The sequence below is a fragment of the Trachypithecus francoisi genome, unplaced genomic scaffold, assembly GCF_009764315.1.
Source record: "Trachypithecus francoisi isolate TF-2019V2 unplaced genomic scaffold, Tfra_2.0 Lachesis_group1, whole genome shotgun sequence".
NCBI classification, from domain to species: Eukaryota; Metazoa; Chordata; class Mammalia; order Primates; family Cercopithecidae; genus Trachypithecus; species Trachypithecus francoisi.
In genome coordinates this window covers 101,718,449-101,744,250 of record NW_022681454.1, presented here as the reverse complement: position 1 = coordinate 101,744,250, position 25,802 = coordinate 101,718,449, and the positions used below count along the sequence as shown (strand labels likewise).

The 25,802-nt window shown below is 38.2% G+C and overlaps 1 protein-coding gene across 2 annotated transcripts in view; it reads right to left on the bottom strand.

Moving 5' to 3' along the window:
- Nucleotides 1-14,013: 14,013 nt before the first annotated feature.
- The window catches only part of TET2 (tet methylcytosine dioxygenase 2), a 146,997-nt gene continuing 135,208 nt past the window's right edge, over nt 14,014-25,802 (bottom strand). For both annotated transcript variants that reach the window (XM_033214910.1, XM_033214911.1), the window contains 3 exons: nt 24,049-24,186; nt 20,866-21,217; nt 14,014-18,730 (listed from right to left, as the gene is read on the bottom strand). In XM_033214910.1, the coding sequence (XP_033070801.1) occupies nt 17,259-18,730; nt 20,866-21,217; nt 24,049-24,186 (1,962 nt within the window). In that variant the 3' untranslated portion in view covers nt 14,014-17,258. The remainder of the gene's footprint in view (nt 18,731-20,865; nt 21,218-24,048; nt 24,187-25,802) is intronic.

Here is a 25,802-nt window from a genome sequence, read left to right as displayed (position 1 = left end):
TTTGTTATCTTTTTAAAACTTTATTTAGTGAACTTTATAATGAAGTCTAACTATATCAGAAAAGAGTATCAATCGTAAGCACAAAGGTCAGTGAGCTTTCATCAAGTGCATACACTCATGTAACCAGCTTCCAGATACAGAAACAGAATATTATCTGCACTTTAGAATCAGAAATCCCTCCATCTCAAACCCTCTGCTGGTCACTACCCACTACCAACCCCCATCTTCTCTAAAGTGTAACTACTTTGATTTTCAAAATACATGGTTTTGCTTTGTCTATTTTGAAATTTATATGCACTAAATAACACACTGTGTACTCGTGTGTGGCTTCTTTTGCTAAATATTAGATTCATCCATATTATTGAATGAAGGTATAATTGAACTTTGTTACCTTTTGAAACTTTATAAAAACATTTTGCTTTGAAATTAATCAATGCCAAGTGAAACTCAGATTTATAGAAAATTAAACTCCAATAGCTATCATTTTTGAAACACATAATGACAGAAACTGTGCCAATAATTGACATACATGAATGATCTCACTTAATTCTCTCAAGTTTCCTGAGGTGTAGGTATTATCCTCATTTTACTGACAAACTCATAGAGAAGTTTACTAACTTGCTAATAAATAACAAGCTTGTAGTTGATGAAACCCTGTCTGGACCCAGGTCCCTCAGTCAACCATACTTATGCTTTACTAATCACCACTCTATTTGTCTCTCTCATGTGAGACTCTATTAATAAATTTTTAATTGAATATGCATTTAGGTAAAGAATGGGGAAAAGTGAGGCTTGTATTAACTTAGAGATAGCTGTCTTGTAGCCATGTGCACCACGTGATAGAACAGTTTGCCAGGGCCTCTTTGCTGTCATGGACTGTGTGTTTGCAGACTCCTTTAGGTCTTGTTCTTTCATCATGACAGGCTAACTCAGGAACTCTGAGCCTAGGAGGAAAGAGGCATGGACCTGGCCTCCTAGGCTCTGTATTACAGATTTGGGCCTCAGGATAAAGTCAGGAAAGACTGTCTCCAGCCATGTCCTGCTTCTGGAAACCCCCATAATCACAGCGTACAGGCCCTATTAGAGGTCAACTCCATACCAGCTGTTCTCAATTTTTTGTAGGAGGCAGTGACCTTGGTTTAAATCAGTCCCCATTGAGAATAAGATTCCTCTGTCAAGTTGTTAGCTGCAACTTGTAGAACTTTTCTCCAGAGGCAAAATCTTCCAGCCAGGGATTTACTGTTTTTAGTTCCCAGCTGTTTTCAGCACACCACTAAGAATGATGAACTCTCTTTCCTATTAGGGTTTCCTTGGGCCAACGTTTGGCCTTCTCCATTTTTGTAGCTCTTAACATTCTCCAGGATCACTTCAACTCTTACTTTTGCATCAGTTTGTACAAGATATTAGGAAGAGGATGGAGACATCCATTTGGCACCAGCAAAGGTTGTACTCGCATTGTGTTGTCTCACCACATGCAGCCAAATTCTCCTTCTACCTTTAATTTTTTTAAATTTGAAAATGCTTTATTTGCCAATTTAATAGATTTGACCAACATTTAACTCTTGGTTTAGATCTTTCACTTTCCCAGTTCAGTAGGAGAAAAAAGCATATCCTCTGTCTTCTAGTGCTGTCCCTTTTAACATACTCTGCCTTAAAAATACTTTATTCTAATGTATCTGTTTCAGGCACAGATATTTTAAACATTAATTTTATGAAATGAAAATACAAATATCATGTCCTCACTTTTTTCTCTTTGATTTTTTTTTTTTTTCTGCTGCTAGCTCTTGAATTGTTTGGGCTTTTTATTAGTGTTTGATATATATTTGGTATGTTAGAAACTTGTGATGTCCCTCCAACTACTAGAGTTCCCACACAGTCACTGGGGAATAGTAACCTCATCTGAGAGCAATTTAAGGTATTATGAGATTACAGACAGGGAATTAGTTCCTTGCTTTGTGACTATCTTCTAATTTGGGAGTCCTAGTTATGCTTCATGATCAAGTGTTCTTTTTGCTGTTATGTAAACCTGTTTTGTCAGAGAAGGAATCAGGGATCTTGCTTATGGGAAAAGGGGAGAAGGGGCTATAGGGCTCAGCTAGCAGAGCTCTAAGATGTGGTCAGTAGAAGAAACCTCCTAATATGAAGCAAAGAGGAGGAAGAGAGATGAAAAAAATCTTTTGTATTAATAGAAAAAACCATTTATTGTTACTTCATGCTTAAAGCTTTACATTCACATTTAATCTTCACCATAACCCTATGATGGGTGCATATTATCTGGATATTTTTTCAGATGAGGCTCAATGTCCACAACTGAAAAAACTTCAAGTCTGAATCCAAAGCCAGGTAACTTCTACTACAGTTGTCCCTTGTGTATCTGTGGGGTTCTTTGATCCCCCAAAGATACCAAAAACACAGGGATGTTCAAGTCCCTCATATAAAATGGTTTAGTATTTGTAAATAACCTATACACACCCTCTCGTATACTTTAGATCATCTCTAGACTACTTCTAATACCTAATATAAGAGGAATGCCATGTATATAGTTGTTACAATGTATCATTTAGGAAATAACAAAAAAGTCTTTACATGTTCTGCACAGATGCAACCATTCATTTTTTTACCCAAATATTCCCAATGGTTGATTGCATCCACATATGTGGAGCATCAACTGTGTACTGTTTTCTGTGCTTCATTTCAATCCTTAAAACCAAAATAAAGAGCCTCCCAATGAGAGAAGGGTGTGAGAGCACCACAGACAACTCAGTTTTCAAGCAACAACACTCAAATTTCTGTTGACATTACTATTTTTTTGCAAGGAATAAAAGCAAGTGCTTAGTGAATATACCTGTAAGTCCTTAATTTCATGAATTACCAGAATTCATTCTTTTTGGGGGAGTGAGGTAGGAGGTCAAGTAACTTTATATAACTACTATTTCACTAAATATAATTCTCATTTTTGTGTGAATTAAGAATTGATTAGAAACCTGCCTGGCCAGGATCAGCTGGGAGCTGGAGTGACTTCCCAACTCGGGGAAAGGGTGAGTGAGAGACTTGTACATCCCTACTGTAAAATTGTGCAACCTGGGCTGCTGGAGAACCCCTTGACCCTCCCAACCCCTGAAACTAACATAGGGAGGTGCAGGGAGATCACAGAACGAAACTGCTCCAAGAAGGGATCTTGCACTGAGCCGCCTACCTTTCTTGAGACCTAGGCAGCTATGGCAAGGAACCATTTCCAAATCTAGCCTGTAGCAGACTACACACTGTCCTAGGACCCAGTGGTGCCAGGACTGAGGCATTACAGAAACTCAGGCTGTTGCTGATGGAACTCAGGAGTGAACTAGGAGTGTTTTCTCACCTGGGGTGGGAAGTGAGCAAGGTGTGGGCTGCAGCTGCTGCTGCCAGGAAGCAGGCAACCCCAGGATGGAGATGAGGATATGAACAGGGTGTGAGTTGTCTTTGGGACTTGCTCTTATGACCAAGAAGGTGTAAGCTAGTCGTGGGCTTTCACTGCTGGAGGAGCCAGCCCCACTAGGACTGGGGTATGAGTGGGGCTTGCATGTTTCCCACCCATTGGCTCAGACTGACCACCCAGGGAAGTCCTCAGTGCAGCTGCTACTGCCTCTTTACCAAGCAGAGCACTCCACCTGAGGCCTGGTGGGGATTGCCCACCCATGCCCATCATGGCTGGTCGCTGCTGTCACCATTAGGGAACGTGAACACAAGCCTGCCCAGCTCATTTTGTCCTCCCCCAATCCAAGACAGAGCACATGGCCTGGGGATGTGGGGATTGCCCAACCAATCCACTGCCTCATGTACCTCAGCACCCCTGCAGGCCTGAGGTTGGGCCTTAACTCACAGCCTGTACCTCCTCAGTTGGCATATACCTGCAAGCACCAACTGTGGACCTTGGAGACAGGCCTTCCGAGCCCATCACAGCTACTGTCAATATCAGTGCACACCGATTAGGACCCAAAGAAATCATCTTGCCATGGCTACTGCTATTGCCCATGCCATACCAGCTATCTAGGAGCCTGAGACCCCCTCGACCCCTGCCACTACTGGCATCTGAGCAAGCCACCTTGAGGCCCAAGAATCAGTAACCACCAACATAGGTGCCAGGGTACACCATCTTGAAGCACAAAGATAGGCATGCTCAGCCCACCACTGTCACCACCGGGGCCTTAAGACTGGCCTACGTGGCATCTTAGTCCCCAGTACAACTTCACTGTATCCTGCACTAATAACAACACCCTAACCCATTGAGGAAATCACAGAAACCAGTAACACTGTTTACAGCTAAATAAATCTATGGAGACTACCTACTGCATATACCCAGAATCAAAGTTGAAGTGCCCTACTCAGCCAACAGCATAGATGCATCTTCAGGAAAAATTTTCCCATGTGAAAGTAAATTTAAAAATGTGAAAAAGTGACTATTAAACCAGATGCACAGATATTAATGCAAGGACACAGACACAAAGCAAGAAAATACAACATCTCCAGAGGAACACAATAATTCTCCAGCAAAAGATCTTAGTCTAAAAGAAATATTTGAAATTCCAGATAAAGAATTCAAAATATTGATTTTAAAGCAGATCAGTGAGATATGAGAGCATTCTGACAAATAATACAGAGAAATTAGAAAAACAGTTCAGAATATGAACAACTTTTCAAAGAGATATTTGAAAAAAGAACCCAGTGGAAATTCTAGAAGTGGCAGGGTGTGGTGGCTCATGCCTGTAATCCCAGCACTTTCGGAGGCTGAGGCGGATGGATCACTTGAGGCCAGGAGTTCGAGACCAGGTTGGCCAACATGGTTAAACCCTGTCTCTACAAAAACTACAAAAATTAGCCAGGTGTGGTGGCATATACCTGTGGTCCCAGCTGTTTGGGAGGCTGAGGAAGGAGAATCGCTTGAACCCGGGAGGCAGGGTTTCAGTGAGCCAATATTGTGCCACTACACTCCAGCTTGGGTGACAGAGCAAGACTGTCTCTTCACCACCCCCCAACCAAAAAAAAAAAAAAAAAAAAAAAAATTCTAGAATAATTCATTAAAGGAAATAGAAAATGCATTTGAAAGTTTCAACAATAGACTAGACTAGTCAGAAGAAAAAAATCCTAAGACTTGAAGACAGGTCTTTTGAAACAATCTAGCCAGACAATAATGAAGAAAAAAATAGGAAAGAATGAGCAAAACCTTAGTTACATTTTGGACAAAAAGTGGTCCAGGCCGGGCGCGGTGGCTCAAGCCTGTAATCCCAGCACTTTGGGAGGCCGAGACGGGCGGATCACGAGGTCAGGAGATCGAGACCATCCTGGCTAACACGGTGAAACCCCGTCTCTACTAAAAATACAAAAACTAGCCGGGCGAGATGGCGGGCGCCTGTAGTCCCAGCTACTCGGGAGGCTGAGGCAGGAGAATGGCGTAAACCTGGGAGGCGGAGCTTGCAGTGAGCTGAGATCCGGCCACTGCACTCCAGTCTGGGCAACAGAGCGAGACTCCGCCTCAAAAAAAAAAAAAAAAAAAAAAAAAAGTGGTCCAATAGTTAATTATTAGTATCCCCAAGGGAAAAGGAACAAAATATTAGAAAACATATTATAGTTTGTGTTTATTATTTCATATATTATCTTTATTGAACAAGATAATATATGAAAACCTCCTGGTTCTAGCAAGATATTTAGATATTCAGATACAGGAGGGTCAGTGATCCCTGGACCAAACAAGGCAAAAATACATTACATTACATTACAGCTAGACTAAAGTCAAAGATAAACAGCAAGTTCTAAACGCAGCAAGGGAAAAGTGACTAGTCACTTATAAAAGAAATCCCATCAGAGTAACAGTGAATTTCTCAACAAAAACCTTTCAGGCCAGAAGAGAATAGGATGATATATTCAAAGTGCTGAAAGAAAAAAAAAACCTGCCAGCCAATACTATACCTAGCAAAATATCCTTTATAAAGTCTTTACCAGACAGGCAAATGCTGAGGGATATTTTACCACTAGAATAGCTCTACAAAAAATGCTTAAGGGTGTCCTAAACCTAAAAGCAAAAGGACATTTACCATGATATAAACCCAAGAAAGTATAAAACCTACTGGTAAAGAAATCACACAAAGGAGGAAGAGAAAGGACTCAAATGGTACCACTACAGAAATCCACCAGGATCACAATGACAATAAGAGAAAAAGAAAGAAATGAAAAAATACACAAAACAACTAGAAAATAATTAGTAATATTATAGGAACAATACCTCCCATATCAATAATATCTTTAACATAAATAGATTAAATTTTCCACTTAAATGTTGTAGACTGGCTGAATGGATTTTTTAAAAACTGTGATCAAACTATATGCTTCTTACAAAAAAATTCACCTATAAAGATAAATAGATAAAAACAAAGGGATAGAAAGTTATTCCATGCAAAATGAAACTGAAAGTGAGCAGGAGTAGCTATACTTATGTATCAGATAAAACAGACTAAGTCAAGAACAGTTTTTTCTTTTTTAAATTTTTATTTTACTTTAATTTCTGTGATACATGTGCAGAACATGCAGGTTTGCCACATAGGTATACGTGTGCCACAGTGGTCTGCCACACCCGTCAACCTGTCACCTAGATATTAAGCCCCACATGCATTAGGCATTTGTGTCAATGCTCTTCCTTGCCCTGCCCCTACCCCCCGACCGGCCCTGGTGTGTGATGTTCCCCTCCCCGTGTCCATGTGTTCTCATTGTTCAACTCTCACTTATGAGTGAGAGCAGGTGGCGTTTGGTTTTCTGTTCCTGTGTTAGTTTGCTGAGAATGATGGCTTCCAGCTTCATCCATGTCCCTACAAAGGACATGAACTCATCATTTTTTATGGCTACATAGTATTCCATGGTGTATATGTGCCACATTTTCTTTATCCAGTCTATCATTGGTAGGCATTTGGGTTGATTCCAACTCTTTGCTATTGTAAATAGTACTGCAATAAACATACGTGTGCATGTGTCTTTATAATGGAATGATTATATGTATTTTTTTTTTTTGAGACGGAGTCTCGCTCTGTCGCCCAGGCTGGAGTGCAGCGGCCAGATCTCAGCTCACTGCAAGCTCTGCCTCCCGGGTTTACGTCATTCTCCTGCCTCAGCCTCCCGAGTAGCTGGGACTACAGGCGCCGGCCACCTAGCCTGGCTAGTTTTTTGTATTTTTTAGTAGAGACGGGGTTTCACCAGGTTAGCCAGGATGGTCTCGATCTCCTGACTTCGTGATCCGCCCGTCTCGGCCTCCCAAAGTGCTGGGATTACATGCTTGAGCCACCGCGCCCGGCCGGAATGATTATATTCTTTTTGACCAGTAATGAGATTGCTGGGACAAATGGTATTTCTGGTTCTAGATCCTTGAGGAATCGCCATACTGTCTTCCACAATGGTTGAACTAATTTACACTCCCATCAACAGTGTAAAAGCGTTCCTATTTCTCCATAGCCTTGCCAGCATCTGTTGTTTCCTGACTTTTTAGTAATTGCCATTCTAACTGGTGTGAGTTATCTCATTGTGGTTTTGATTTGTATTCAAGAACAGATTTTTTATAAAGCTTTATATATCAATAAATAAAGGATTAGTTCAGTGACAGAACATATAACAATTCTACATATATATGCACCCAACACTGGATCACCCAGATTCATAAAGCAAGTATTAAAAAATACTAGATCTACAGGAACAGATAGACTGCAATATGTTAATACTGAGTTACTTCAACATTCCATTCTCAGCATTAAATGGATCATTTAGACGGAAAATCAACAGACATTGAGTTTAAACTGGATTTCAGACCAAATGGACCTAACAGGCATTTAGAGAACATTCTATTCAACAACTGTGGAATATACATTCTTTATCAGCAAATGTACCATTTTTCAGGATAGATCATATGTTAGGCTGCAAATCAGTCTCAACAAATGTCAAAAAATCAAAATCATATCAAGTATCTTTTTAGACCACAATGGGATACAACTAGAAATCAATACTTAAGAACTTTGAAAGCTGTAGTTACAAAATTAACATGCTTCTGAAGAAATTAAGATGCAAATTACATTTTTTGACACAAATGAAAATGGAAACATAATATACCAAAACTTGTGGGATACAGCAAAAGCAGTACTAAGAGGGAAGTTTATATCAGTAAATGTCTACATCAAAAGAGTAGAAAGATTACAAATTAACAATCTCACAGTGTACCTCAAGGAGCTAGAAAAGCAAGAACAAATCAAACCCAGAATTAGCAGAAGAAAAGAAATAATAAAAATCAGAGAACTAAATGAAATCTAGACTGAGAAAAGTACAAAAGATCAACGAAACAAAAAGTTGCTTCTTCAAAAAGATAAACAAAAATGATAAACTGCCAGGTAGACTAACCAAGAAGCATAGATCCAAATACAATCAAATGAAAAAGGAGACATTACAACTGATACCACAGAATTACAAAAGTTTATCAGAGACTATTACAAACAACTATATACTAACAAATTGGAAAATCTAAATGAAATGAATAAATTCCTAGAAACATTCATCTTACTAAGATTGAATCAAAAAGAAATAGAAAACCTGAACAGATCAATAATGAGTAGTAAAATTGAATTAGTAATAAAAAGTCTCCTAACATTTAAGGACTGAATGGATCCCTAGCCAAATTCTACCAAATGTACAAAAAATCCCTACTACCAATCTTTCTGAAACTATTCCAAAAAATTAAAGCTGAGAGAATTCTATCTCCTTCAACAAGGCCAGCATCACCCTGATGCCAAAAATCAGACAAGGATATGAGGAAAAAGAAAACAGGCCAATATCCCTTATGAATATAGATGGCAAAAGTCCTCAACAAAATACTAGGAAATCAAATCCAACAGCACAACAAAAAGATAATACATCACAATCAAGTGGGATTTATCTCAGGGATGCAACGATTGCTCAATATATGTAAATCAAAAAACACGATACATCGACAAAAGAAGGACAAAAACCATATGATTTTCTTAATAGATGCAGAAAAAGCATTTGATAACATTCAACAATGCATGATGAAAACTCAAACTGGACATAGAAGGAACACACCTCAAAACAATAAAGGCCACATATGACAAACACACAGGTAACATCATACCCAATTGGCAAAAGTTGAAAGCCTTTACTAAGTGGCTGGAATAAGGCAGGAATGACCACTTTTACCCTCTTTTTCAACTTAATACTGGAAGTGTTCCCTGAGCAATCAGGAAAGAGAAAAGGCATCCAAATTGGCAAAGAGGAAGTCAAATTGTCCTTCTTTGCTGATGGGATGATCTTGTATCTAGACAAACCTAGAGACTCCATGAAAAAAACTCTTAGATCTGACAAATGAATTCAGTAAAGTTGCAGGACACAAAACTAGGACACAAAAATCAGTAGCATTTCTATACACTAATAATCATGTAGCTGAGAAAGAAATCTCATTTACAATAGATAACCCCCCTTCCAAAAAAAAAAAAAAAAACCCTAGGAATAAATTTAACCAAGGAGGTAAAAGATCTCTACAAGGAAAAGAACAAAACATTGATGAAAGAAACTGGAGGCAACACAAATAGAAAAACATCCCATGCTCATGGATTGGAAAAATTAATATCATTAAAATGACCACACTGGCCATGGCAATCTATAGATTCAACACAATTCCTATCAAAATACCAATTTATTTTTTTACAGAATTAGAAAAATCCTAACATGTATATGAAACCCAAAGAGCCTAAATAGCCAAAGCAATCCTGAGCAAAAAGAACAAAGCTGGAAGCATCATGTTACCTAACTTCAAAATGCATTACAAGTAACCAAAACAGTATGGTACTGGTAAAAAAAAAAAAAAAATACGTGTGTATAATACACACACCCACACACACACACACTAGTGGACCAGAATAGAGAACCCAGCAATAAAGCCGCACATTTACAGTCAACTGTTCTTTGACAAAGCTGACAAGAACTTACGGTAGAAAAAGGACACCTTCTTCAATAAATGGTGCTGGGAAAATTGTACAGCCACATACAGAAGAATGAAACTAGACCCAATTTCTCATCATATACAAAAATCAAATCAAGATGAATTAAAGACGTAAATGTAAGACCTAAAACTATGAAAATAATAGAAAGAAAACCTAGAGAAAACATTCCTGGACATTGGTCAAGGCAAAGAATTTATGACTAAGAATTCAAAAGCATAGCCAACAAAGACAAAAATAGCCAAAAAAAAAAGCTTCTGCACAGCAAAGGAAACAATCAACAGAGTGAGAGAACAACTTGTTGAATGACAGAAAATGTTTGCAAACTGTTCATCTGACCGGGGACTAATATCCAGAATATAGAAGGAACTCAACAGGAAAAAGGCACAAATCTTCTTAAAAAGTAGGCAAAGTAAGTGAAAAGACATTTCTCAGAAGAAGATGTACAAATGGCAAACAGGTTTATAATCAGTAATCAGAATGACACAGTCTATACTGATATAGATTATTACTGATTATTTGCCATTTGGCAAACAGGCTTATCAGTAATAATCAGTGATGTATATCGGTAATCAGAGAAATGTAAGTTTATATCCACAATGAGATATTATCTTATTGCCATTCAGAATAGCTATTATTAAAACAAAACAAAACAAATACTGTTGGCAAGGATGCAGAGAAAAGGGAACTCTTTTTTTTTTTTTTTTGAGAGGGAGTCTCACTCTGTCGCCCAGGCTGGAGTACGGTGGCGCGATCTCGGCTCACTGCAAGCTCCGCCTCCTGGGTTCACGCCATTCTCCTGCCTCAGCCTCCCGAATAGCTGGGACTACAGGCACCCGCCACCACGCCCGGCTAATTTTGCTTTGTATTTTAGTAGAGATGGGTTTTCACTGTGTGAGCCAGGATAGCCTCTATCTCCTGACCACGTGATCCGCCTGCCTCGGCATCCCAAAGTGCTGGGATTACAGCCAAGAGCCACCGCGCCCGGCCAAGGGAACTCTTTTTACGTTGTTTGTGGGAATGTAAATTGTACAGCCACTATAGAGGACAGTATGGAAATTTCTTAAACTAAAAATAGAACTGTCATTCAATCCAACAATCCTCCTACGACCTAAAAGGAAAGACGTCAGTACATCAAAGGGATCTCTGCACTGCATATTTATGGCAGCACTATTCACAATAGTAAAGACATGGAATAACCTGTATGTCCACCAGTGGTTGAATAGATAAAGAAAATGTGATATACATATGATGGAGCAGCCACAGAAAAGAATGAAATCTTATGACTTGCAGCAACGTAGATGGCACTGAGCGGTCGTTAAGTGAAATAAGCCAGGCACAAGACAAATATCACATGTTATATGTGGGTTATATGTGGGAGCTAAAAAATTTGATCACACGGAGGTAGAGAGTGGAAAGACATAACAGAGACTGGGAAGGGTGATTGCGGGGAGAGGAGAGAATGAAGAGAACTGGCTTAAAGTATACAAATATATAGTAAGATAGAATGAAGTCAATATTTGGCCATGTGCAGTGGTGCACACCTGTAATCCCAGTACTTTGGGAGGCCAAGGTGGGTGGGTCACCTGAGGTCAGAAGTTTGAGACCAGCCTGGCCAATATGGCGAAACCCTGACTCTACTAAAAATACAAAAAATTAGCCAAGTGTGGTGGCATGCGCCTGTAGTCCCAGCTACTCGGGAGGCTGAGGTGGGAGAATCACTTGAACCCAGGAGGTGGAGATTGCAGTGACCTGAGATTGTGCCACTGTACTCCAGCCTAGGTGACAGAGTAAGACTCCATCTCAGAAAAAAAAAAAATAATAGAATAGGGTGACTGTGCTTAAGAAAAATGTTGTACTTCGGTGTGGATACCCTAAAATACACTGACTTGATCACTATGCATTATATATATGTAACAAACTTTCTCACATACCTCATACATTTGTACCAAAAAAAATTCATTAGAGAGTAAAATGCCAAATTGAGGACATTAACTCCTTTTGAAACAGCATAAAAAGAAGCCCCTCCAAAAAAAACCGTATTTGTTGAGTATATAGGTGAGGGAAACTGGCTCTTTTAAAGAGTGAATGTTGGATGGGAAAACCAAGGAAGTTTGTGAGAAATTACCTGGTTAGAGAGAATTTAGGCAGGTAGCCTCTAATATACGGGAACAAAAGTATCTTTGTTCTTTTAAACAATTCTCCTAGTAAAACCAAAATAAATGAGTTAATTCTCTTCTAAGCATCTTTTGTGAACACTTTCTCATTCTTTCAACAACTTTGAGTGTATTGACGGGGTTGGGGGGTGGTAGGGAGAAAGTCCCTGACTCCTTACTGATAAGTTTGGTGATTTAATAAGCAAGTGTCTTCATGAAACAAGCATGCCCCTCAAATCAATTAAGGGAAGAAAAGATGCTTCCCCAGACCTTTTTTTTTTTTTTTTGATACTCGCCTCCAGATGGCCTTTAAACCAACAAAATCAATCTAAAATTCTCCACACTCTAAGGATTAGGTGCCTTGTTGAAAAATGACTTTTCTCACTAAGTCTGGCTCTTACACAGCTGATGAGTGCTGGGCAGTGGAATCAAGCAGGACTCAAAGATAAGCTAGAATTACCCGTAGTGGAAGGATTTTTACTATAAACCAACTAAAAAAAGTGAGGAAGAAATGGGTAGTATTGTGTGACAGGGCAGCTGTGTGTGCCTACAAGAAAAGGTTTGTCCTTGGTATGTCTTTCCAGGAGAGGCAAGGGGCTAAAAACAAAGCTTTGTGAATGCTGGCTCATCTGTCATTTCCAGCTGTTTCCCCTGTTCAAGTCCACCTGCAGGCTCAGAAGCAGCAAGCCTTCCCACACCTTCATTTATAGTGTGCTAGCATCAGCAGCCTCCACTAGTAGAGATCCTAGCAGAATGGGGCTCTAGCAGGAAAGGCTTTTGAGCTTGTGGAGTCTTAAATTCTCCCTGCCCTGGGCAGTGGAGACTCGCAAATGTGGAGTGGGAGGTTCCCAAGGTTCAGCCAGATGATGTATGGTGAAATGAAGGTTGACAATGTACTCAGAGGGTTGAAATTAAAACAAAAGCCAAGTCATTAGATCACTATGTTTTAACAGAGATGTTGTGGCTTCTCCTAATATCCTGGCTTGCAGAGTCCTGGAGGAATCTCCCAGTCAATAAGCTCAGAGGTTACTAAATGGTAGTCATTTCCTGGATTGCACTATTTGAATCAGATTTGGCCCAGACTGAACAGAAAGAAATGTGAGAAAGGGAATTCCTTTACTTCATGCATGATGAAAATGATTTCTCTGCCAATTTGGGAAGGATGGAGGGCTGGAAGATTCCCACAACGATTGTTTAGCATCTTGTGGTTCTAGTAAGTGTTTCAGCTGGAGTGCACTGATATTATGTATGGGATGATTCACATGGCAGAGAATGGGTAGAGATAAGGATAATTTAGCCTCAAGCTCCTTGAAGCCAAGTGGGACTAGATGAGGACAAGGGTATTTGTCTGATACCTTCCAGGCCACCTCTCCTCATTCTTCCAGCCTACCACTCTGCCCTTCTGACATACAGGAAGAAGTATCTTCCAGTAAGAAGAGTAGGCAAGAAGTGGAAGATGAGAGTCTGAAAACAGAGTTGGCCTTAGATCTAAGCAATATGAATTCAACTTTAGTGTACCTGCTATCACTGAAACCCTTCCCAGAACACTGGAGGGGACTTCCTAATCTAAGATTAGAGGTGCTTTACTCTATATCTGTTTTATACTGTCTACACATGCAAAGTGAATACACTAAAAAGTTAGTTGGAAGAAAAAGTGAGTGAATATCTACACCATTTAACCAGAGAAATACTTTGGCCTTAATTATTTGGGTATTATCTTAGATACAGTTTAACATAAGACTACCTATCTTAAAAATGTCTTTAAAAATTATTTTTTACTCCCTTTTCTTCATTGAGGTGGCAGTCATTCAAGCACTAAAAAAACTTCAGCAAGACAACACTTAGAGTGCATTAAATAAATATAAATTTTATTAAAAACACTCACATAGCATTGTCAGGAATGATATAATAATAAACAGCTTTCAAATAACCTGCATTCATAACATTACAATACTTACAGTATTTATAACCATCCTCAGATCTTATAAACAAACATCTCATGAAAATGAAACTAGTTTTTAAAAAAAGCATAGAAAAATGCACACAGAAGTTCATTATCTTAGTGTCAAACTGCGAAAGTTCCCTACACAAGTTAACCACTAGCTTTAGAAGTGAACTGTACATCACTGTGCGTCAATCAAGATGAAAAATTCATTCAAGTAAAGTTGACACCACTCAGAAGCATTTTCAAGTATGGCTATATAGTCAACCTGATATTCCTATATTAGCAAATTGTAGATCTGCTTTCCATTCATTCTGAGGCAGGTTTTATATTTACAATTACAGATCTGATATTTACAATATGCCACTCAGTTTCTTCTCTTCCTTATGTCACCTCTCCCCAACCCCCCAAACTATACTTCCTGTTCTTGTTGGCCAGCGGTTTAACAAATGACAGTAGGTGATACAGAAATCAAATATTAAGAATGGCTGATCAAAATCACCAAATGCACATGTAGTAACTAAATGTTTGGGGCTAGGTATTATGGTATACAAAAAACATTAAAATCGTGGTTTGTAAGCAAAGCAAACATTTTTGGAAATGTTTGCAAACTGGATACAACCACAAATTCAATATATTTTTTAAAAAGACAAAAGCCAGCTTACAAAGATTTGACCAATAAAACCCAAATGCCTCCTCTGATAAATTATTTTAAATACTAGTAAGCAAAAATGTATTTAGGCCAAAATGTAATTGTACAATCTATTGCACACCATGCCTGTAGGTGTTTGCCTGTTTGAGGGAAGTCCTCATGGAGTATGTACCTTCAGTGATTATAGGATCAAAAAAACTTAGAGAGTGAAAAGTCGCTGGCCAACAGTCACTTGCCAAACTCCCGCCTTACAATTTTTCCCTTTATCAACTCAGTGCATTCTATTTTCATTGTAATATGTTTTTTACCTGCTTGAAACAGTCAAAAGATTCCTCAAACTTTTAAAATGCTTTTCTTTACAATAAAAAGAGCCAACAGATTTACAAAATTAGTTTTAGTTACATCAGTACATGTACAAGTAAAATAGAAGGGATTCAAAATAAAAGGGTTAAATCCCTGACAAAGAATATATTTATTAACCTACAACAATTTTACATAAACACAGGTGACATGTTGGCATAAGGAGAACATGAGCTGAAATATCCCTGAATTTTTAGAACAAAAAGGTTGAAGTTCAAGTTATACTTGCTAAGAAATCAAGTATTTAAAAAAGGTATGCTTTTTTTTTAATAATAAAAAAAAGGACTTGGAAAAAAATGATGGTACACAATGCTTTCACTCTCAGTTCAATATCCTATTGCCAAATTAGTGTTGAGGTATATGACAAGTAGGAACATCACTCAAACATTTAATGAATTCTTAGCTCACATTATGATATATTTGTAGCAGGCTGAGTAGCACCATCATGATGTGAATTCTGCTTCAAACTCATATATATATGTATATATATAATTTTTTTTACAGTACTAAAATACTAAAGCATTGCGTTAAAAAAGTTTTGTTTACAATTTAATTTACTATACAACTCTTTCACTTCTTTATACAAATTAATGATTTAAAACCACCACAGCAAACCAGCTGCCTGTTTTTGTTTCTTTTTAACTGACAGATTCACATGGAACTAACCCTGTTTATTCATCTTATGCAGGCATCAGTCTGCTCAATCCTCTTGTTAAAGAGGACACTTAAGCTAAGAAATGACAACATCACAATGTACATAATTATCAACACAAAGGCAGACTGCCATTCAGCTCTCTGAAGAGTATATGATCCATAAAATAGCATAGGCTTCAGTGAACTAGCTTTGTTGAGTCTGTAGCATGCGGCTATTACCTGCAGTTAATAGAAAATTCTTAAAACTGTACATTTTTGAGTAATGAACTTGTCATACAATTTCGTATAAAACTGTTTTACAGTATAGCATGTGAGATGAGCACCAGAAAACATGTTTTGTGGACTAACGTATTCCCTTGAATCCAGTAAGCCCCATGGTGGATTTAACTGGCTGTGTTAAAAATGGACACAATTGCTCATCAGCAGATGCATGGCTAAAAGCAAAAATATTTTAAAAGCTTTCCTTGTTTCCTTAAAAAAATCAACTTTGCATTCTAAAATGAAAGTAAACTTGTTTTTTAAACGTCTCAGTACCTTAGCATTGTTCAAGTTGTCAAAGCTTAGGTAGACAAAGTGCTTCTAAAACACCATTTCAAATATTTATACATATACATGTGCGTGCACATATACATGTTTGTGTATATATGTACATATATACTTTTATTGTCCTACAAGGACTTCACTGGATGAGCAAAATCCAGAGGCCTTTAAAATGTCCACATTTTAAAAACTAGGCTTGTGTAAGAATAGGTAATTATGATAAAAACTTGAATGAAAAGGTACCCCTACTATTCAAGGGCACTGGAGTACACTGACAGCATCTTGATGATATAAAGGCATTAAATTTTCAGCTATTAAAGACACCATTTTCTTAGCACCATTTCTTAGAACATCCAAACAAATTCAGTGTTTTCCTGCTATTCATTTATGCTTCCTGTAGCTATTTTGATAAATAAAAGTTAATATTAAGATTACAGTAAAAACTGCATTTCAAAAAGCCATAATTCCAGTATTTCAGTACATCATATATTCAGCACCAGATGGTATTTTAAGATTCCTGTCACTGTAATACTACAGTACTTGTTTGATTTGTGTTCCATGACTATGCAGACTTGATATTATTAAAAGTGGTCACAGATGTGTAGAGTTGTAAGGGGGGGGAATCACATTTACATATCTCGTCCAATAATAGAACCAGTGTTTAAAAATGTAAATTGTGGAACACTTTCTTCCCCACCTTCTTTTTGCATAGAATGCTTTGGTCTTTTCCTAGATGCCATCTGTGACCACTTGGGAGCCAGTGAAAATTAAGTGCTGTGGTAAGATAACCTCGTTTGTTGCTGGTGAGCTGAGGTTTTTCCTACCACATTTGTCATGAATACTGTGACCTTTCCCCACTGCCCATGTCACGAGAACTATACTACTGACAGGTTGGTTGTGGTCTTTTCAAGTGAGGTAACCAACAAAAGGGGGTGATATCATATATATCTGTTGTAAGGCCCTGTGACCCGAGTGAAGGCATATGGAGATGTAGTTACTGTGGAGTCTGTGGTCACGGACATGGTCCTTTCGGCAAGGGACTTGATGAAACGCAGGTAAGTGGGCTCTGAAGGTTCATGTGGCTCAGCAGGCTCCCGTTTCACTTTTTTGCCATGGGATTTCTGAGGCACATAGTCTGGGCCATACTTTTCACACTCTTCCTCTTTCTCACGGGCTTTTTCAGCCATTTTGGCTTCCCAAAGAGCCAAGCCATGTTTTGGCTCATTCATGCTCTTATGCTGGTAAAAGACGAGGGAGATCCTGGTGGGGTGATTCCTATTGGGATTCTTTAAAGGGGTTGTGGCATGCAGCTCACGCTTTGCACACTCAATGAGAATTGACCCATGAGTTGGAGCCACGGCCACTCCCCCAATGTCAGGATCCAGAAAGCTCTGCTCGCTGTCTGACCAGACCTCATCGTTGTCCTCTGCACCAGAAGCAACACCCTGGACTAGTGCCAATGGCTGCTTTTCCTGACCATTAGCATCACTTAATTTGTGTAAGCCTCCTTGGACACAAGCAGTTCTATCATGGTTAAGAGCTGCAAGCATGTTTGATAACCCATTAGCTGTGTGGGAAAGCATGTCATTTTCCTTGTTTTGGAGATGCAGGGCATGAAGAGAGCTGTTGTACATGCCCGGAGCTGCACTGTAGTTATGGATTATGTGAGAAGGTGAATGATGTTCACCATTTTTATAGTCCATGTTTGGACTGCTCAAATTGGGTGGTAATCTAGAGGTGGCTCCCATGAAGGGGCCATCCATCTCATGAGTGGGATAAGGAGGCAATTTCCCTACATGATGTACATTTGGTCTAATGGTACAACTGTTGAAACCATCTCCCTGCATATTTTGGTTTCCATAACCTAAGTATTTAGATGTAAAACTCTGGCTATTTCCAAACCTTGGCTGGTAAAGTGTATGGATGGGTGGTAGATTTAGCTTAGACAGAGGGTCTTGGCTTGGATACCTATAAAGATCCATGGGCTGAGACTGGGGAGAATAGGAACCCAGATATGGGGAGCAGTTGTCCACTGATAGGTTTCCATTGCATTGATATGATGGATATTGGTTATTCTGATTCAAAAGCCCAGGGTAAGGGTTCATGGGATTAGATGAATTCAAATATGAACCTGCAGCTTGAGATGAGGTGGAATAGAAGTTCATAGGGCTGGTGCTTCCATAGATATCTGAAGTGTGTGAAGAGCTTGGATAAGGACTAACTGGATTGGGCCGTCTCATGTATGGATTGGTGGATCCAGAAGCAGAATAACAGTTGACAGACTCTGTCTGAGGGTGATGTGGCTGCTGCTGCTGGGGTCTCTGCTGCTGTTGGGGCTGTGGTGGCTGCTTCTGTAGAGGCTGGGGCTGCTGGGACTGCTGCATGTCTGGTCCTGAAAGTCGCAAAAGTTCTGTGGACAGGGTAAGAGAGAACAGAAACAGATATCTTTGATGTTGATGATTATTTATGAAGTCTAGTGAGGATACTTAAATGTATGTAAGAAACTCCACTAGGAATATACAACACCAATTAAGCAAAGGTAAGAGCAAAGTCAGGGTTCTGCTCATTATCCAGCACAATTTTTCGTCTAAGGCATTAAAAATGCAGAACTTAGTGGAAAAAAAAAATGTAATAAACATCCAAAGCCATTCCATTGAGAGCAACACGATCTTTGGAACTTCCGAACATGCCTCTGCTTGAAGTGTCCTCCTTTTTCCTCCCTCTCTCCCTACCCTTCCTTGGTGTAGTCATCCCTTCCTCAAGGGACCACTGTGACCTCATCTTCTAGTGCTTTTGGTAATACTCAACTGCAAAGATAGATCTGATAACGCAATACTCACAATGTATTATAGGTATGTTTTTAGCCCTCTCTTCACCCACACTGGTAAGTAAATTCCTAAATGGGAGGGACAATGCTTTATTTTACTTCTTCATTGCCTGGCATGCAATGGAATTTGCTACATAATTAAAATAATATTTATTATGTAAGATTCAGGAATGTTGTGAAAAAATGACACGCATTTAAACACAAAAAGCATCTTATATAATCAACAAATGCTACTTTATGAGCAGGCTTTCCAGAAAGGAAGTTAACACAGTTGTAGATAACACTTTAAAGAAACTTTCAGCTTTGTAAATGAAACTTATAAAAGTCATATTTCTGTTTTGACCTCACTTTAAAAAGTCATACGAGTTAAGAACAAATAGATGAAACTGCAATGGCAGTTCTGGGAATAGAAGTGATTATTACCTGCAGAAGCCAGTTAAAAGGGAGCAGAGACAAGGTTCTAACTGATTATATTTCACAGCTAACCTAAATGAACAGTATTAGAGAAGTCAATGAATCAATAAACACTTATCAAGCATCTTTCGCATATTGTTCTAAATTAATTAACTTAGTTCCTCTGAGCTTGGAAATTAGTTCCTCTGAGCTTGGAAATGAATCAGTAGAGAAATTTGACATCACGAAGCAGCAAAGATGGCTAGTTCTAAGCAAACTGGTCTGCTTTTGTTAATGGCCAGGCCAATAACATCTCCAAATTTTGGATTTTTTTTTCTTTTTACAAACTGCAGACATAAAGCAAGAGGCTATGGAAAGAAAATAACTTAGTATTCATGAATAATGTTCTATTGTTATTACTACAGCTGTAATCTATTTCGATGGGTAAAAGTTTTATAGGATATCTACATGTAGAACCCCTCCTAAACCACAGACTCAAAATGTCTAAGGAAAGGTTTTATTATCCTCTCTCTCTCAATCATATTTTCAAACTTCTTACTTCAATAAATAGTACTGTTTTAGAACCCTAAAACAGGCTAAGTTTAGGTTTAAAACTTTGGAGTCATCTTTAAATTTTTCTACTCTTTCATCCCAATGTTTTGTCACCAATATATTGATTTTCGTTTTCCTATTTTGAAGAGCTCATTTGCACCATTTTGCTAGATCTTTGCTACTAACTAACAAAATTCAAGGTCTTGTTACCTCAGTCCTGGTTTACTGTGTCTGTCTCCAGACTATTAGCTCCTCTACTAATTTGGCCTACTGCCAAATTACAATGAATTTCATCATATCACTTACCTGTTAAAAAATGTTGCTGTTTATTATAGAATAAAATCCAAACTTTTCCATGTTTTCCATGTTGATGGTACAGTATCTTATTACCACCTCTGAGAACAAAGCCTGGCCCTTGCTACTTTAGAGAAGATTCTGGCACAGAACTAAGACCATGACTGATGTTAACTTTCCAAAATTAACAATGTTCATTTTACAATGAGAGCACATGGACACATAGTAGGGGGGTGGGGACAACACACACTGGGGCCTGTTGGTAGGGATGCATCAGGAAGATGCTGGGCTTAATACCTAGGTAATGGGTTGATCTGTGCAGCAAATCACCATGGCACATGTTTACTTATATAATAAACCTGCACATCCTGCATATGTACCCAAGAACTTACAAGTTGATGGGGGCAAAACCAAAATAATGTTCATTTTTAATATACCACACAACACATTTATCTACAAATGCTTTACATTCAATTTACCTGCCAACTGTTTAGCCTGGCTTGCATTTTCAGTTTGTTTTGCACGTGATGGGGTTGACTTTTCCTTTTCATTTTTAGAGCTGTTCTCCAGGGAGGAAAGCTTTTCAGCTGCAGCTTTCTTGGCTTCTAGTTTCCTTTGTCGGCAAGTCTTGACCGGCTCTGCTAACATCCTGACTTTCCGCCGAAAAGAACTCAATACCTGAATGGCACCACTCCGCTTTTTCTCCTCCTGAGCTTCCACACTCCCAAACTCATCCACATCAGAGACTTTGTATAAAGGCAGAACGTGAAGCTGTTCATCCTCAGGTTTTCCTCCAAATTCTCGATTGTCTTCTCTAGTGAGAGTGCATACCTGGTAGGGAAGTAAGACGTGACAGCCTCAGCTACAGGTCCCAAAGAAAATGTGTGTGTGTGTGTGTATCTTTCTCCTCTCAGTATCCAGATTTGTGTTGGTGGCCTAGTTGATCCAGATCAGTGACATGTATATTACCATAAAACCATTCTACCTGTTATTAATGAAAATAGTATCAAAATGGCACAGGGAGATAAGAGGAATTGACATTGCCCACCCATCCTTTCTCTGAGTCTATCAGGAACAGGTTACCTGTGGTGACCCTTGTTCTTCACATAGGTTTCTGTCTATGGGAAGAAGCAACACTCCCCCAAAATGAAGAACTCTCTTGCTTTTCACACTTCAAAAATAGATGTGCTAGATGTGAAGCCTCTTCAAAAAGAGGTGAAAAGTTTTTTTCTATGAAATGACTTCCTCTGTTTTTGGTAGTATCACATTTGCCTCATCTCATACTTCTGAACACTAATTTAATGTCTTTCCACATACCTGACACCTAACTCTTTATGTTTAAGAAATTTCCATAAGATAACGGAAGTAAAAATATAAAAAATGAAAAGGTAAAGATTTGGTTGATATAGGTACTATGCAACCTCATACTATTTTCACTATCATCCTCCTTTGTACTCTGTCAAACCTTTCTCTTTATTTCTTTTCTGAAATATGACCACATATAAGTGGGTACTCTGAAAAGGGTATGGGGTGGAGGGAGGAAAGCTAACTCTGTTGCTTTGATAATTAAATGGTACTTTTTTCTTTGGTTACCACAATTACATTAGCTTTGGTAAAAGATTATTTGTGGTTTTAAAAACACTAGCTTTTTAGTATTTAGTGTTTTTGATCAATGGAAACAATGTGATCTAATATAAAATCAGAAGACATTCTTGAGAGAAATGTGATCATAATGGACTGACTTTAGAAATGTGATCATAATGGACTGACTTCAGAAATAACTTTAACATGAGATGGTATTAATGACTCTGTCACTTCCTGCCCAGAAAAGTCTTCAAAGTCATGTCTCTGAGCACCTTGTTACTTTTCCCATACATATTTAACACTATTCAGTTCTTATCTAGTGCTCCTTTCCATTTCACTTCACAGAACCCATGCTCTATCAGAGGCAAATTCTTCTTGATTCTAAACATCCTTCTCTTCATCTTACTCTCTGTCACCTTGCTGGAATGAAACATGGTTATATTAGGATGCACTATAGCTCCAGTTATCATTTACTACTTCTGCTTTTCAGAAACTAGCATAGCCTCCTAATAATGAGCAGGTGCTGAGTACATGATTAGTGATGATTTTAGATGTTGGGGTGGTTGGTAGACCTTGTGTTTGTTCTCCTGGATCAGAAGTTAGCAAACCAGAACCTATGGCTAATGTGCCTCACAGCTTGTGTTTGTATGGCCACTAAACTAAGAATGGTTTTCACATTTTCAAGGTTTTAAAAAAACAAAACCACCAAACAATGTGACAGAAATCCTATGTGGCCTGCAATGCCTAAAATATTTATTATCTTGCCCTTTATAGAGGAGAGTTCTCCAATCTCTGATCTAGACGATTAAATGAATACCTTCTCTGCTTCTCAACAAAAACTTCATACCAGCTTCTTCAAATTACTTCAGCTATCATCTAATACCTCCCTGAATGCTTTTCTGCCCTAGAATATGACTTTAATTCCTGATACCTATTTCCATATTCTCACTGGCCATCTTCCTCAACTATACCTACATCCATGTTGATTCATTAGGTTGACTGATTTATAAGTTTTTCAACAGAACATTTTGTTCTTTATCTCTACAAATATGTTGGTGTATGTTCTCTATATATTATATATAAATTATATATTATATAATTTATATATAATTTTAATATAAATATATATACTTAATTATATAATTTATATATAATTATATGATTTATATATAAACATGTATATAACTATATAAATATAAATATAATTTAAATATAAAAATCCATTTTACCCACTGTAATATGTAGTCAGGCTCTTTTGCACTGTGAATCCTTTACAGTAGGTTACCATAGTTACTGGGACAATGATGATGTGTTTCTCATTGATGCTTCTCTCTCTGTAAGGTGAATGGGTACCTTGGCTTGTTTATGGTGTTTTGTTTAACTGATTATAATCTACCAGGTAACTGGCACTGAATTTTGAGATTTTCCTGGCAGTTAACTGTAACTGGCATGCATAGTCACTGGTTTAGATTAACACCAAGGATTTCCATGATTCTCACATGCTTGTCAACACAATTGACAGGACATCAATGTGCCAACGTATCATGAGAGTATTAGTTATGCCAAAGCAGGTCACTTTGCAACAGGAATACATTCATGAAAATATTGTTGTCCAGTGAAACCTGCAGACAACATATTCTAACCAAATGCTACTAAATTCCAGTGTTCTGCTCCTCGACATGAGATGCTGCTGATATGGTCTGACTTTGTCCCCACCTAAATCTCATCTTGATTTGTAGCTCCCAAAGTTCCCATGTTTTGGGAAGGACCCGGTGGGAAGTAATTGAATTATGGGGGTGGGTCTTTCCCATGCTGTTCTCGTGAGAGTCAGTCTCACAAGATCTGATGATTTTATAAAGGCGAGTTCCCCTGCACATGTTCTCTTGCTTGCCGCCATGTAAGGCATGACTTTGCTCCTCATTTGCCTTCAGCTATGATTGTGAGGCCTCCACAGCCATGTGGAACTGTGAGTCAATTAAATCTCTTTACTTTATAAATTACCCAGTCTCGTGCATGTGTTTATTAGCAGTGTGAGAACAGACTCATACAGCTGCTAAGCTGTCCTCAGCCCCACTTACCAATGTGCTGCCATTCTGCATGTTGTGCAAGTCTCTATGGGCATGAGCACAGAAATCCAAACATGCAGTGACCCCTGAGAATGGACGGCCTTCCTTCAGACCCAGACGGCACTCTGGTGCTCTGTGTTCATATTCAATCTGAAAAATAAAAGTGTGAGTGAATGGGAAAGTAGTTAGTTTTACCCTTAGACCAAAAACTCACTAGTATTTAGACCATTTAGAACTTTAAAAAATGTTTTGAACTTTATATCCAGAAACAAAATGGAATGACACAAAACAGAGCAAATATCTTGACATGGTAAAGTTTTTATTTTACAGTATTATTGAGGCCATAATTGACATACACTAAATAGCATATATTTAAAGTGTGCTATTTGAGTTTTTATATTTGTCACAACCAAAATAAAGTACATATTCATCACTCTTAAAAATTTTATCATGCCCCTGTGCAATTCATGCTTCCTGCTTTGTTCCCAGACAACTACTAATCTATCACTACAGATTTACATTTTCTAGAATTTCATATAAATGGATTTTTTTGGACTTAATTTTTACAAATGGTGTGAAATTAAGGGTCAAGATGATCATTTTTCCTTTATGGCTTTCCAACTGTTCAGATACCACTAGATAAAATGCTTTTCCCTTCCCAACTGAATCATCTTTGTTAAAAATCAATTGACCATATATGTTGGGTCTACTTAAGGATTCTCAATTGATCCACTTGTGTATGATGGTGTGTATGTAGGTATGTCAATATCAAACTTTTTAAAATTTTATTTATTTATTTATTGAGACAGAGTCTTACTCTGTCACCCAGGCTGGAGTGCAGTGGCATGATCTGGGCTCACTGCAACCTCCGCCTCCAGGATTCAAGCAATTCTCAGGCCTCAACCTCCCAAGCAGCTGGTACTATAAGCACACACCACCATGCCCTGCTAATTTTTTGTATTTTTACTAGAGATGGGATTTTGCCATTTTGGCCAGGCTGGTCTCAAACTCCTGGCCTCAAGTGATCCAACCGCCTCAGCCTTCGAAAGTGCTGGAATTACAGGCGTGAGCCACTGCACCGGGGCAATATCAAACTGTCTTGACAGACAGTAGCAAGTATAGATTTTAGTAAATCTGAAAACCATGCAATATATAGTCTCAAATTCCGCTCTTCTTTTAAAATATTGTTTGACTATTCCAAGTCCTTTGCATTTCCAAGTATATATATTTTAGAGTCATCTTGTCCAATTCTTTCAAAAAACCTGCTGGGGTTTTGAAACATGTATTGAACATATTGATTAGTTTGGAGTAGAACTGACATCTTAAGTCTTTTGATCCATGAACATAGTGTATCTCTCCAGTTACTGATGTTTTCCATAATTTATCTCAGCAATGTTTTAGTTTCCAGTATATTATCTTATACATTTTTGTCAAATTTATGTCTAAGAATTTTATAGTTTTGATGCTATTTTAATCGTTTATTTTGTTTTATTTATTGCTAGTATATAAAAATACATTTGAATTTTGTATTTTACAACTTTGCTAAATTCATATATTAATTTCATTTTCTGGTAGTTTTTTGAGACTTCTTCTGTAGATAAACATGTCATCTGCAAAAACTACAGTTTTATTTTTTCCTACACAATCTTGATTGCTTTTTTACTTTATTGTACTTTCTAAAATTTACAGTTTGATGTTGAATAGAAGTGGTTGGTTAAAAATGGACATTGTTGTTTTGTTCTTTACCTTAGGGGTAAAGTATTAGT